The sequence below is a fragment of the Lissotriton vulgaris genome, chromosome 2_1, assembly GCF_964263255.1.
Source record: "Lissotriton vulgaris chromosome 2_1, aLisVul1.2, whole genome shotgun sequence".
Lineage (NCBI taxonomy): Eukaryota > Metazoa > Chordata > Amphibia > Caudata > Salamandridae > Lissotriton > Lissotriton vulgaris.
Window position 1 is genome coordinate 2,041,171,946 of NC_141687.1, and position 15,061 is coordinate 2,041,187,006.

Here is a 15,061-nt window from a genome sequence, read left to right on the forward strand (position 1 = left end):
CCTGTGAGCGGAAAACAATGCGTCAGGTTTTGATTGCGGTGACTTTACCAGAATCGTCCTAATTGGACACGATTCAACCGGAAACATGCAGAGAGACTGGCGAAGGTGTAGCTGAAAGAGGACTGACTTTTGAGTCCAGGTTCAACTTCTTGCAATACACCCTCTATTTCAGTGGCAGTACTCGTGCACGTGCACTGAGTTCAAATGGATATTATTGGATTCTGCACATTTACAGAATTATGTAGCCACTCACCTCATGCTACATTTGTTGAATCGGTTGATTCTGCACTCGACAAGCCTTTGAGTGTACATCTGCATTCAGCATCTTAACGGAAAGTCATTTAATGCGGTAAAGAACAGAAGAACAAAATATGTTGTATAATTATTTTTTTTAACAAACACCTATATAATGTAATAGTTTGTATGCTATGTCTTCCATTGACCACAGCGTGAGATTTCCCAACGGTCACAATGTATTGATATCCTGTTTCTTGAAAATATTACACAAGGTTTCAGGTACTAAAGCTACAAGAGGGGCCATTAACCAGCTTCAGATTTTAGAAATCACACTGTGCCGCTGTTTGTAGCATCAGGCACGCTTCAGCGTCTAGTGCTTGACATGTACCGTAAGCATCAGCCATGTCTGTTTCAACACATACATTGCATCTAATGCTCTCACATTAACATTATCAAAGTTTCTTAGTATAGAGTTATCCAGCGTGCACCAACTCATTACTGTCACTTAGGATAGTGATGCATTGAGGTAGGGCTCTCGGTATAAGGCGGCAGCACTACCTTGCCCTGGTAGGGACAACGCCAGGGGCAGTACTCCGGGTGACATAGTTTCACTCAGGTGATGTAAGTGGGGAATGATTATTTTTGTCATAATTTCTTTCGAACATTAATGAAAACACGAGTGGTCAAATTGGTTTACCTGACCCTTCCCCTTTCATGAGACGTTCAGGCATATTTTTAAGGGGATGCCCTGTTTTGAAGTTCTTACTATTTCTTTCGAATTTGTGTTTTTTTAACACTGATTGTATTCAATGTTTGACGTATTTTAGACTTGTGGCATCTTCCCTGTTATTTGTCAGGTAACTCTTGCCTCGGTTGTCTGATCTGGGTACTGTTATTGGAGCATATTTGTACACATTTTTGAAGTGCCTTTGAATGCATGAAAAGTTGTGCACTACCCTCCATGTAACATTCCTTTATCCTGCATAGATGTGTGGAGACTTGTGCAGGCGTCAGAAGGACACTGCTCTTGAAGTAACATGCCTTTATCCTGCAAAAATTGTGTGGAGATTTGTGGAGACACCAGCAGGGCAGTGCCCTCCATGAAACAATGCTTTATCCTGCATTAGTGTGCGGCGACTTGTGTAGACGTCAGCAGGACAGAGCTCAGTGCTTATTGTTGTGGTTACCACAAGGCTTGCCATCTAATATTCTTCTCCGAGTGTCTGTGTGTTTGTTTCCAGCTGATATGCGCAGAATGTAAAAAATCCGGTAGACCCGGAATACAGATAACTGCCCAGGAAACCACAGTCCTGTCCATTTTCAGAGAGCCCAATGGAGAGCACTCCAGTGCAAGTTGGGTTGGTTCCTTGGGGTGTACTTCTGGACTCGCAGCTGCAGTTATAACAATTTGGCGTGTTTTCAGTAGACTTTATTAGTGAGGTATTAATTCTATCTTAATAATCTTAGTTTTTGGACTTGAAGCATTTTTTAAGAAGCCCTTACCCCAACTGGGGTGGGAAGCACATTCGCTCTTCGGAGACCGACCCTTGCAATGGACTCTCACCTAAGGACACCTCCACACTGCGCCTCCAGTGATCTTTCTATCTGACCATTGAACAATTCAGTACCTTGACTGTTCAGTAATTTGTGTTCTTTGCTTCTCTCTTCCTTATGCTCTACCACACACACTTTCACCCTCTTACATTGCCTTCTATTCAGCAGTACGTCTCTAACATTTCCAGCCTCCTTGAGTGGAAATCTTTAGTCTCATTCACTACCTTGCATAGGCAGATAAACTTTAATGTTTAAGTAAATGCTCATTTTCTTTGACTTGTCACAGATCTGCTTGGTGGCGGGAGATGGGTTTTAAAAAATGCTAAGATTTCTTCCCTGTTTGTGTGTGAGGGGTGTTTTGACGGCCCTCTTCTCTTAACTTGCATCACCTCTTGCCCTCCAAGTCACTCTACATATGATGGTCATTTAGCTTCATGTCATTTGTTTTGTTTAATCATTTAAGTGGTTTAACGAAACAAGGAATGTCAATAAAATACCATCATAACAGTGCAAAACAAGCATTTACAATGCAATAGGTCTCGCATTTACGCGAGTTTAAGCTATTCGCATTGTAAATGACAATGCCTTTTATTTATCTGTTTTTAAAATCAACACATAGATAAAAGGTTTGTCATTTGCAAATCCAGTAGCTCAAAGTCTCGCAAATGCGAGACCTATTGCATTGTAAATGCTTGTCTTTTTTGGCATTCATTCCGGACTGTGCACGTTCTACTAAATAGGTTCCAAACAATACCCTACGGTCTACGGCGTTATCTGGAGTACCTATAATATCTTATGATACCACTTCCTTCACATGGAGTACTGGGAACCTAATTAAGTTATGACTCCTTCCCTAAACCCATCACCGGACATAGCCAATTTCCTTACCATTTTTCTTGCCGTCTTCTGCAGAAAGCCGGATGATGTACCCACAGATATTGTTACATCAAGGATTGTACAACAGTTGCCACAATCCCTCTATTGTTAACCAATTTTCTCACGGTCCTCCATTAGCAAGCTTGATGAAGTACCCACTGAATAGACAAATCCCTGATTGTAGGACTTGCGTGCCTCCTACAAAACTCTATCTAATTGATGACCCTTTTCTAATTAACGTTGCATTGTGGGTCGAAACATCAACAGCTTTTTACTGTGGACTGTTTTTTAATTTGATTGTGGATTTCAACACTCATATCATGATGGTTGTAGATAACATCATATTGTCCCTTTCAGTCACATGTATATATTGTCATTGCATTTAGCACTTGGACACTATGTTCACTTTATTCACTTGTACTGCGCCGTCCCCAAATTGGAGCTCCTCCTTATGTTTCAGTTGTTTTTCTGATATTGCTGAAAAGCTAGTTCTTATTTGAGAACAGGATTTATGTCTATATGAAAATAAATTGCACAAAACGCATAACAACCCGTACTTGTGAGAAAGGTTCTTGAAACCTTTTCCTGGGTGGAGATGTACATTTTTGAGCAACTTTACACTTGGATTATGTGAACAGCCAAAAGTAGTAAAGTCACTAAAAGTACAGGAGCAATTTACATGTACTCATGTGTGTAGGTTGCCTTTGTGAATAGCCCCATAGCAGTAAAAATAGAAGAATTTACACTGCCCCGCAGCTTCTCTTGTGGTAAATTATGTTTAGGACTCCTCTATCTTGGATGGAGGCACTCCAGACTGTAATTTTTAGGTCCCACCCTACCACAAAACTGTGTAAACTGCCTAGTTGTGAGAAATGTGTTGTGAACTCACAGTGGCCTTACAGTCCACCCATTACTTACCATTGGTTGGCTTTATTGTCACTCTCATTTGCTTGCTTCTTATTCGATGGCTTGCTCTCCTCTTCTTGGAGCTCTCGCGTGGAGCATAGCTTCTTTATGATCCTTATAACTGGCTGACTTGTAGCCTTCCAACGCTCACATTTAGGGAACTCCTTTTTTACCGTCAGCCCTTAATGAGAGTGCATGCATTTTCTTGTTCTCTCCCTTGTGTGCTGCTTTTTCCCCAAATACCCCACATGCACTGTGTTGCTCCCTACCCTCCTAGTTATTTAATAAAATACAGTAATATTGCTATTTTTTCCGAGGCACAGCCAAAAAAGCAGGATATAAGGGTTCTTTCTGCTTTATCTCCTACATTATGTATATTGCAAAATGTACAAGCATTGGCACACAAAGCCTTTTAGGCACTGGAGGAAAGGCCCTTTTCCTGCACTCACTCAAATGGTGTTTGAGACAGAAGGTGTACTTAGCGTGACACTTTTCGTGGTGGACCGTGAATCTGCTCCCTGGCTACTACAGAAGACCAAATAACGTAAACATGCTGAAAGTGAATTAGGCATAGCAAGTGTTTCCCTTTACATTTTGACACGTTCTTAATCTTTTTTTTTTTTAATTCCATACAGAGTTTCCAGAGTGAAAGGTATTTGAAAAATAAGTTATGCCATGTATAAAGATTGAAAATATTGAATTCAATAGACAGTTCTGAGATACCATAAAGTATGTGTTTGCTTTTCCTCCAGTATTTTCACTTTTTTTTCTTTTCCATTTAAAGATTGGCAAAGCCGCCAGCTCGGCATTCACAATAAGTGTTTGCTTCTGAAAGTGGCTGATACAGTTTATAATTTATGTAGATTTGTGTTTGCACTCTTAAGCAAATATGTGGAAGTTATCACAGGACATATTATCTTAGTACTTACATGTAAGGTTATTAAAAAATGTTTATTTGACTCCAGCTCTATCTTACTAACATTTACATAAGAGCGCTACAAAGGAGTGTTAGAATTGGCAATACCCTTCTTTATATTGTAATTCCATTTTGAGCAAAGACACACCTCTGTAAATTGATCCAAATTGGCATCTGATTTATTAATGTAAGCTGGTGAAAGCATGTTAGCTGCTCTTTTTTTTACAGTCTAATAACAAATGTATTGCTGTGCTAGTGCCTGCTGCTGGTTCACATCATGGGTGGCTGCCTAATTTGCCTGAAGAGTTGGCCAGGCCAATTGCTAAAAAACATTGTAATCAATACTTAACGTAAGCCTTTTTTGGACCTGTTATGCCAGATATAATACCACTAGTGATTCTGGATGCCTGCTGTTCAGACAATTGTTTTAAGAGATGACTGAAGACAAATGAAGTGAGACATTTTAGTCCATCTGTCACCACAAATGTGTCCTAATATTCACATTGTGCCAAAAAGTTGTTTGTCAAAGTTCTGCATCGTTAAGTTAGTGTCAACAAAGGGACATGAGAGACTGCCCTTTTCGGTATGTCTTTTCTACTCTGGCAGCTTGAAAACATTGCAGCATAATACCTCTCAAATCCCAAAGATCGATGCAATATTGGTTAAGTATTGTGAAAGGAGACTAATAAAGTCAAGAAGGTGGGTGACATTTACTCACACCTTTTAGAACTTTGGCTGTGCGATGCATCAGCAAGGTGGTAGGCAGGTGCTTGGGGCCAAGCCTGACTTATTTAAATAATCCACTTACATCATGGCCATCATTCACAAATTTACACTGCCAAGGATAAAGCTCAACCTCAACTATGCTCAGGAATGCCCTTGCTGCTTCTGTCACTGCTTTTTTATTCAGTACGGCCTGGGCTGTTACTCGAACATTGTTTCTTGAAATGGTGAGAAGGTAAGACAACAGTCCTAAACAAGGAATGCCACATTCAAATCACTAGGAGCAATTTATATAGAAGATGAAGTGTTTAAATTCACACTGTTGTGTAGTTGCGCATTTCGGTTAATCATTTTGTTTCTAGAAGAGAAATATATTAAGTGCCGTATCAGATGTAACTGTATATGTGTTTAATCCAAAGAGGATTACCTTTAATAAGTGATGTACATAACCCTAAATAATGACGCTATGATATATTCCACATTTCATAATTTCAGCTTTCATAAATGTTTGACAAATAAGGCTTCTGGTCGTTTCTGCAGACATACCAATAATTTATGTAGGAGTAATAGTATTATAACTAGTCGTCTAACAGTTTACGTCAAAGACTAGAGCTATTGCTATGTCTGCTGGGGTTAGTGTAATCAGGCCATGAGTATATCATGGTGCAGAGCTCTTGATCTACATGGAGAAACAGCTTGCTTATATTTAAATGGATCACATTTAAATACTTCTGGAAAAATATTTCCTTTGTATTGTTGATCCTTGGAGAGACTAACTTTGAAGACAGGAATCATATTGACACGTTGAAGGAGAAATGTAGCTAACCAGCATTCAGTGGTGTGCAGGCCAAAGGTGGGCCTTGTGAGGAGAGACTGATACTCGCTCCGTTATTGGAGTTGCGTACCAAATAATGACTTAAACGAATATTCTACCGTTTTATAAATTGCGCAGGTTATAGCCATTTCTTAATATCAATACATTTACTTTAAAATGTAAATGGTAACTAAGCTTAACACTATATGCCTGGTGCAGCAATAATTTTTTTAACACTTGGACAAACCCCCTCCCACGTTTTGGCCACTTATACAAGCCACAAAGCAAACTCAATAGTGTTGTAGTATATTTAATTAAATTAATTGTATAGTTTTAATGTCACTGAAGTATCATTGCAAATTCAACCAAACAGGAAAAGGGGAGACAAAAGGAGAAAGTTTGAGGTCTTAATATGAAGATGAAAAAGAGAGAACATAAACGGGTCTCTTAAAGAATTGATGAAGCGCTGGGTTACATCGTCCCGGTCCAACGGTGATACAATTTACTGAAAAGTAGGGTGTTCAGAGGTTTCTTGAAGTGTTTGAGGTCCGATGGGTGTCTTCCGTCTAACTGACGGGTATTTCCATCAGTGGCTTCCTTTAACAGTGTCATGATTATCATAAATAAAGCAAATTAGCCCTTCTTTATTGTAGTGATTTTTTAATAATTGATTTTGCTGAAATCGTAACAGGACACACACACAAACACAATTGGACAGAGTTTTGTATTCGTTTTGACTTATATTCTGTATCCCCTTTTTTCCTCTTCATTCACTGTTTTGTTTGTTTTGGGTTGCAAGAATAAGGAACTTATTAGCAGGTCAAATTCAATGCAATAAATATATTGCAGTACCTTTTTCTGTAGGTATTTTTAAACGATTATGAAATCTCCATGACATTTTAATGAATGGCTTCTTCGGATTATTATCTCTTTCTTTTATACGCTTTCGAGTGCAAAATAAGTTGTCTTTTGTTGCAAAAAAAGCAAATAAATGAAATCAACCAACATTACGCTACACAACAAAAAAAACACTACATTTGGATTCAGAAGCTTGTATTGGGGAGATATAGCATGATTGTGACAACCTAAAAATACATGATATATTTCCATTGTTGATGTAGTGGAAAATAAAGTCACGAATGAAAGATGACAAAGGTGTCAAATCCAGGATGTAAATGCCGTTGGAATGAAACTCAGATATTCCAAATGGCTCTTGTCAACTAGCATTCTTTCCAGTTCTTACACACCTTATAGTAACAGCTTTATGTTCTTTTATCCCATATAGGGAAGCAATAAGTCGGTTGTGTGAAGTTGTCCCGGATGCAAGAGGAACGTTGAAAAAGAGGAGGGTAAATATTGTAGAAGCTATGATTTCTCTAGGTAACAGCAATTGGAAGAACCAATAGGCCTGGCATTCTTGTGCTAACTCATGCAAACAGAAGCATGTGCAAATGCGCCAAACTGAATGTTCTATGTCTTTTTCTGAGCCTTCTATGCCTGTGCCCTGTTTTCCATTCTCCAAGCTCCCAGTGCTTCTATATTTAATTCCCCAGGCTCATGGTGGTGGTGCCATGCAGCACCACAGGGTTGGGGCAGATTTTATATCATTTCTTGTAGATGATCCAGTTTCAGTTTGATGTCAAGCAGTTCATTTTGGGGAGTGGATAAGAGAAGTGTTTTTTGGTCAGTAGTAAGAAGTATGAGGCAAATATCCAGAGTTCTTATGTGAATTACGCATCTGGCTGTCCGTCCTGCCGATTCCGTCTGTGGAGAGTCCGTTCATCTGCTTTTGCTGTAGCTGGCTCGGACTAGAAGATTGATTGACTGACTCAGGCTGTAGCAAGGGGCACTAGTGGCTACAAGGATGGCTGAGAGTTTGGTTCTTAAAAGTGGTTCGGTTTATGTCATTCTAGGAGTAGTGTTCCTGGTTGTAGTCCAGAGTAACTCGATTTATGCTGGCATTACGCTGTCTGATGATTTAATTCCCTGAAGGGTGTGTGGGAGATAAGAAGATTTAGGAAGAGAAGGAGGGTGATCTAGTGATGTCATAGTCAGTGGATATAGTAAATATGGTGTTAACATCCCTAGCCATGGTAGAAGATGTAGGTGTCTTTAGGGACGGTACCAACAATGTGGTGAAGATATGGAGGTTGATAGTGGAAGACTATATCAAAACCTTCCTATTTTCATGCAAATCCATCTTTAGCATCTGGTAATGGAAATGTCAAGTTCAGGGGCGGCTCCACCACAATGGCGGAAGAGCGTTGCCCCACTAGTCGGAGTCAAACCCAGAAAAATGAAATGGTAATAAAACAACATCATTTTATTTTTCTGTGACTGATTCTGGTATGCATGTAGGGTGTGGCCGTGCCATGACAGGGAGGAGTGCTGGGCACTTACAGGTGCGCATGTCAGTTTGGCAGGCCATCTTAGGCCGGCCAAACAGACATGCGCACTTCTATTTCTCCAATCCAGCTGTGTTGCGCAGCCAGGCTGGGGAAAGGCCACAGGCTCCAAGGCATTGTCTGAGCGGCAGACCAGGGAGCTTAGACCAATCCTGGCACTGCTCTCATATCATGTGAGCAGCGTCTGGATTAGGTAGAGAGCCTGTGCCTTCCCAGAGACTGCTGGGAGAGAGGCGCCAAGCGTCGGAAGCAGCGGCAGTGAAAGGTAAGTGTTTAAAATGATAATTTCCCCCTAAATTCCCCATCCCCCTCTGTCTGCTGCCCCCCACTTTAATTTTGTGGTGGCCAACACTGATCAAGTTTGCACTAACCTGACAATTCAAAACCAACAAGGGTACGTTGCACTGAACCTTACTCTATCTCCCTTAACGAGAGACGTGAATTTGAATCTTTCTGCTGTTTTAAGCTTGAATGTGTAGAACTAATGGGAAAACTGCTGTTTTAAACTATCTTTTTAAACTGTATATGTTTTTTTAATTGTATATTAATTGAATTTGAATTTGAATCTGTGGTAACCGGACTCCGATCTATGTGTTAGTCTCTTGCCACTTTTAAGGGGACAACAATCCCTGTATCATCATTAGCCTTACCCGTTTTTTAGGAGCCTTTCTCTCCCCTCACGATCTGCGTGTTTCCCTCTCGATCTGGGTGTTTGGTTGTTCCCTACCCGCTGGATTCGTGTTTAGACTGAGTCACGGGTGGGTCTCCCTCCCTGAAGTACAGCCATCTTTCGCCCTTAGTGGTCTAGTCGTTGGCGGTGCACATATTATTTAATGTGCCTGCCAGCACGGAGGCGCGCAGCAAGTGTGTCACCGGTGGTTCAAAGGCATGCCCGTCTGCACCCTTCTGCTTCCGGAACGCGACCAGCACCTGAAACGCGGCTCAATTTTTGCCATGTATGTGTATTATTCAAGATTCCCTTCTGGCCCTTAACAGTCCTTACAATTGCAAAAACCAATTCGATGTCAATAAATGGAAGGGCCCCATCTGCTGTAAGGTCTGTAAAAGGGTTTTCAGTCCCATACATGAAACACCGATTACCAACAGCCTGAGCACAACTTACCTACGAGGAGGTCTCATTAATGCTAGATCACTATGCAAACATGCTCAAAGCATTCATGACTTAATCTCAGACGATAACCTAGACTGCCTCTTTTTAATGGAAACATGACTCAAAGCCTGGTGCAACCATGATATCGTCTGTATCCTACCCCCTGGCTATCGAAATCACAGACAGGATAGACCAGAGCAACGGGGAGGAGGACTGGCGATTATGTATCAAAGCACACTGAAATGCTCAGTATTTGAAATATCTAACCTCAAAGGTGCAGAAAGTATCAGCTTCTGCTTCCAATTAGAGGACTCCTTCTCTTTTTCAGGAGCCCTGCTATACCGCCCATCAGGCCCGTACAAGATTTTTTTGGAAAGCTTTAGAGATATCATGAGTTCATTAACTATCAGATTCTCCAATTTCACTATATTAGGGGATTTTAATATCCACCTAGATGTACAAAATGAGCAGGGTGCAATGAACACTAAGCCTGGATCAGCTATCTACCCCCACCCATAATGCAGGTCACACTCTGGACGGCATTTGTTCAAATCTCACGACGCTCATAGTTAATACCCCAGTTAGTCTAATTTGGTCTGATCATAAATTTATACCTTTGGAAATTAGACACCAGCACACAAAAATCCCCAATGGCCACACCTCCACTATTCAAAATACTAGACGCAGGTGGAATGATATAGCAGTCTCTTCAGACCTCAGTTTAGAGGCTTCAGCCTGCAGGCCCAGGCTGTCAGGGGATCCATTAGTGGATACCCAACCTTTTGACCAATGGATGTCCTCACTTAGTGAAAGCTTTGCCCCTCCTGCCTCACTGAAAAATCGATCGTACAAGAAACTTTCCCCCCATGGTACACCCAAAACCTGAGAGAACTAGACAGCCACAGTAGGAAATTAAAAAGTAGATGCGGCAAAGCTACAAACAGGAAGAACTAACAACCGACACGCTTAAACTGACCAACTCAGATCAAAAAACTTTCTTTAAGATAGTAAACTCTTTCACCAACCACATAATACTCCAACAAGAGATTCCTCTATCTCAGTCTCTTAGCGATCACATTGCTGACTTTTTCGAACAGAAGAAATACTTCTCAGCACTCCTCGCTTATTTAGGAGTAAATAGACTGTCCCTTTGAGCCTTTCAAGCTACCCTGATTCAACTGATGAAGATACTGCGGAGCCTGAGCTACCTTGGCCGATGCCCGGTGGAACTGTTCTATGCAGCTATAGAGGAGTCTGGCCCCTAGGCCGTCACCTACCCAGCCTGACATCTGACATTGCCTTCCTTGTCTCCCTGTTCGTTTCTCCTTCCGTTCCCCTCCTCCCTCCTCTGTGATTGTCTGGATTCTAACTGATGTATCTATGTATCCTGTAACTCACTGATTCAACTGATGTATACCCCTACTGCGGAGCCTGAGCACCCTTGGCCGATGCCCGGTGGGGCTGTCCTATGCAGCTATAGAGGAGTCTGGCTCCTTGACCATCACCTACCCAGCCTGACATCTGATATTGTCTTTGTCTCCCCGTTCGTGTCTCCTTCCCTCCCCCTCCTCCTCCCTCTGTTTCCTTGGTTCAAACTGTTGTAACTATGTAACCGGTAACTCACTGATCCAACTGATATAACTATGTACCCTGTAACTCCCTGATCCTCATGTAAAGCGCTCTGATACCTCCTGGTCTAGCCAGCGCTATATAAAACTTTGCAAATAAATAAATAAATAAATTAGAATTGAACAATCCCGTCAGGCTATCCTTGCAGTTAAATCAGGATCTCCTTTTATCTCATGTCCTCATTTAATTTTACACGTTATCATAGACATTGTCAACCCAAACATCAATAACATAATAAACACTTCTCTTTCATTAGCAGAAGTCCCCAACAAATGGAAAATTGCAGCAGTCAAACCGCTCCAAAAAAAACAACTCGCTGATCCCACCACTCTTACTAATCTTCGATCCATCTCTCTACTTCCATGTCTCAGTAAAATTACCAGAAAACTAGTTAATATTCAACTTATGACCTATTTAGAAGAAGCGAACATCTTACACTCTAATCAATCAGGTTTCAGGCCTCAGCACTCTACAGAATCAGCTCACTTGTATTCTGCCAAATCCCTCAAAGCTCCTTTAGACCAGGGAAGAAATGCTGTGTTAGTCTTATTAGACCTATCAGCTGCTTTTGACACGGTCTCACATGATGTCCTACTGGACCATCTCATGTCATCTGGTATTTCTCATCTTGCTTTGGCTTGGCCAAAATCATTTCTACACAACCTAAGACAAGTCATTACTCTTGACCAATACAGATCAGCATAAAAACCTCATGCTCTCCGGGGTTCCACAAGGGTCCATTCTCAGTCCAGTGATCTTCAACGCCTATATGACTTCCCTGATTTGTCTGATCTCGTCCTTTAATATTGAGACAGTCTCATAGGCAGACAATACTCAGATACTTCTGGTGTTATATAAAACTGTCTGAGGAAAATCTTCGACAATGTCTTACAGCAGTCTTCCATTGGATGAAAGTAAATAACTAAAAATGTAATTCAGAAAAAACGGAAATCATGCCACTAGGGAAAGCAAACACCTTCTCCCCTAGCCTGTGGTGGCCCTCTGACATCCCTCCTCTTCTCAATACTGTAACGGTAGCTAGGAATTTGTGGGTTAGATTTAAATCAGCACTTTCCTTTCACCAGCAATTTCTAGCAGTGGCTGGAACTTGCTTCCATTTGATAAAGTCACTTAAAAATTATTTGACCTACTTCACTGCACAGCTAGAAAGGCAGTCGCAGTGGCCCTAATTACATCCAGATTAGATTATTGCAACAGACTTCATGCAGGAACGAATACGTCAGTCCTATACAAACTACAGATGGTACAACATGCAGCAGCTCGACTAGTATTAAAATGGCCTAGGAGCTCATCAGCATCTGCTGCTCTTAAAGCACTTCATTGTTTACCCTTCCACAAAAGAATCCTGCTTAAGATCTTGATAATTACTTTTAGAATTTTTCACTCCTCAGGCCCTCACTACTTTCCGGCCAGGTTTGCACGCTATGTGCCACACCGTACACTCAGATCGTCCAATGCAAATCTATTAAAACCTCCTGATTTTAGATGTGTCTCAAACGGGGGGAAATATATTGGAGTTCTTGGGACCAAGGCCTGGTACCTACTCCCCAACCACCTACGCTTCATCCAAACAGAAACTCTTTTTAGGAAAGCTCTGAAAACTTGGACCTTTATGGCCCCTGATGCTCTATGCGGATCACTCGTCCAACTCCTCCCAGCTTCAATTACTGTGTTCTTTAGGGATCCGCACAGTGCCATGATGCTCCTTGGAGTGAAAGTTTGCGCTTTACAATTACTTTATAACATAACATAACATAACATAACATAACAATGCTATTTCCCTAACTCCGTGACCTCAATGACAAGCATGCAAATGAGACTATGTCAAACAACAGTAGACGTGGGCAAAGGGAAAAGGACAAAAAAGTAAAACAAGACACTGCATTTATTATTTCTGCCTGTTCCTAATGCTGGGTTGATATAAAATAAGAAATAACTCTTTTAGTGTTTCACCATTTAATTTCCTGTTGACTGTTCTTAGTATGACAGACGATATACCTTGTACCTTTTCTCTGTATTTCTGACTTTCTACAGGTGTTTCTAAATTCTTAGAGCTGAACTATATATGAAACTTCTAAGATAGATGCAGAGACATATCTGAACTGGAATGCTCGTTTCTATATTGATAACTCCCTTGAGTGATCCACAAATTAAGTTTGTGCTTGAATGTAACAAGTAAATCAGCGGCAACATAATGAATACAAGTTAGTTTTGTACATATCTTCTGGAAAACAAGCAGTCACTTCCCCACCTCTATCAATAACTTAATACAATTTATGAATCACAAGGAAATTTAACCAAAATTCCCACAAATTGGGTATTCTTCTCGTAGAAGAGGAAATGCAATTAGGTCTCATAGTCCTTGGAAAATAAATAATTTACAATACCAAGGTATGATTCCAAATACTATCCAGAATGTTTCTCTGTACACAGCAAGTCTTAGATAACTCCAGGCATAGCACTTAGGGTTACAAACTGTGGCGGTTGCAGGAACTAAGTATCTTGATTGCCTAGCAACAGGCTCTCGGAAACACAAGGAACTTATACTCATACATTTACGTTGGTCGCCACCATTGCAAGTCCTATGAGAGTTCCATGGTGACCTGGGACTTGTAGTTTGTTTTGTGTAGAACATTTGTTAAAGACACAAAGCCTCACATCAACTGCTGTCTACACTCAAGCCATAATTCAGACTTTTTCTGCTGTGAAGGACCCGCACATTCAACTGTCCAGCTTATACAAGTGAGATCGGTCTATATCATGACAGGTAACCTGAGATAGTGAGCTTTTCATCTAAGCGATTTTTATTTTGCTTCAGAAAACCATAGTGTACCTCTCTAGGAGAGTATGTTTGCAGGAAAAGAAAAGAGGCTTTAGTCTCGGATTATTGCATTGGACATTGACAAGGTTCCTGGGTTGGCCCTCAGGCGTTGTAATATGTGGCATTTGAGTGTAGTTTTGGTTAGGCCAGGGAAGTAGGGTCTCTGAAGCATTGTTTCATACATTCGGGAGTGTGATCTTATATGATGCTCTGTTTGCTTCTGGTTTGATGACCATAATAAGATAACATAAAACATGTATGGGCTACTGATCTTGAGAAGTAGATTAAGCATGTGACTGCCACCCTGTACAGATAGGAAATGTGGTAGTAAGATGTCACATCAGATTTAAAAGATGTGCACTGGTATGACCTCATAATTGGTTCAAAGCACATCGATGTCCAACATCAGTATGACTGTGGAAAATGTTTAGGACTACAAATCACTATTGGTGCAAAATAAGCAGGATTGTGGTTTCACGTTTATCAATACAATGAATATGTAAAATCTTGCTTTGGTGCAACATCAGCAGAGGTGCAGAAATATTTCAGTAGTAAAATTGCTTCTTGGAACAATAGTACATTTAGTTTCAAAATCACAGAATTATGGAAATATTATTAGGTCCCTTCGAAAGATCCTACCGCTACTTCCCTCGCAGGCCCGGGCTTTAGTAGTCAGGTGTACCATTTTGAGCAGACTCGATTATTGTAACGCCCTCCTGCTTGAGTAGCCGAGTCTGCTGTTAGACAGATTTCAAAGAATCCAGTCTGCTGCCGCCAAGTTGGCCCTTGGTTGGCCTAGAAGATCCTCTGCCTCAGCGGTGTTGGCTGAACTCCATTGGCTCCCGCTTAGGCAGAGAGTATTTTTCAAATCCCTTTGCCTTGTTTTTAAAGCCCTTCATGGGCTCGGGCCTAGCTCATTGCAAGCTAAATTTGTCTGGTACACCCCAACTAGAGCACTTCGCTCAGCAACAGCGTGTTTGGTGTTTCCTCTGATCTAATTCTCTCGTTCCTCTCCGACCCTGGCTTTTCTCCTTAACTTCTGCCTCCT

The 15,061-nt window shown here is 41.1% G+C and overlaps 1 protein-coding gene across 1 annotated transcript in view; it reads left to right on the plus strand.

Annotated features, from left to right (window-relative positions):
* The window catches only part of SHC4 (SHC adaptor protein 4), a 349,519-nt gene that overhangs the window by 155,075 nt on the left and 179,383 nt on the right, over positions 1-15,061 (plus strand). Inside the window, exon 3 of the mRNA XM_086958275.1 lies at positions 7,312-7,375. Coding sequence (XP_086814401.1) covers positions 7,312-7,375 — 64 coding nt within the window. The remainder of the gene's footprint in view (positions 1-7,311; positions 7,376-15,061) is intronic.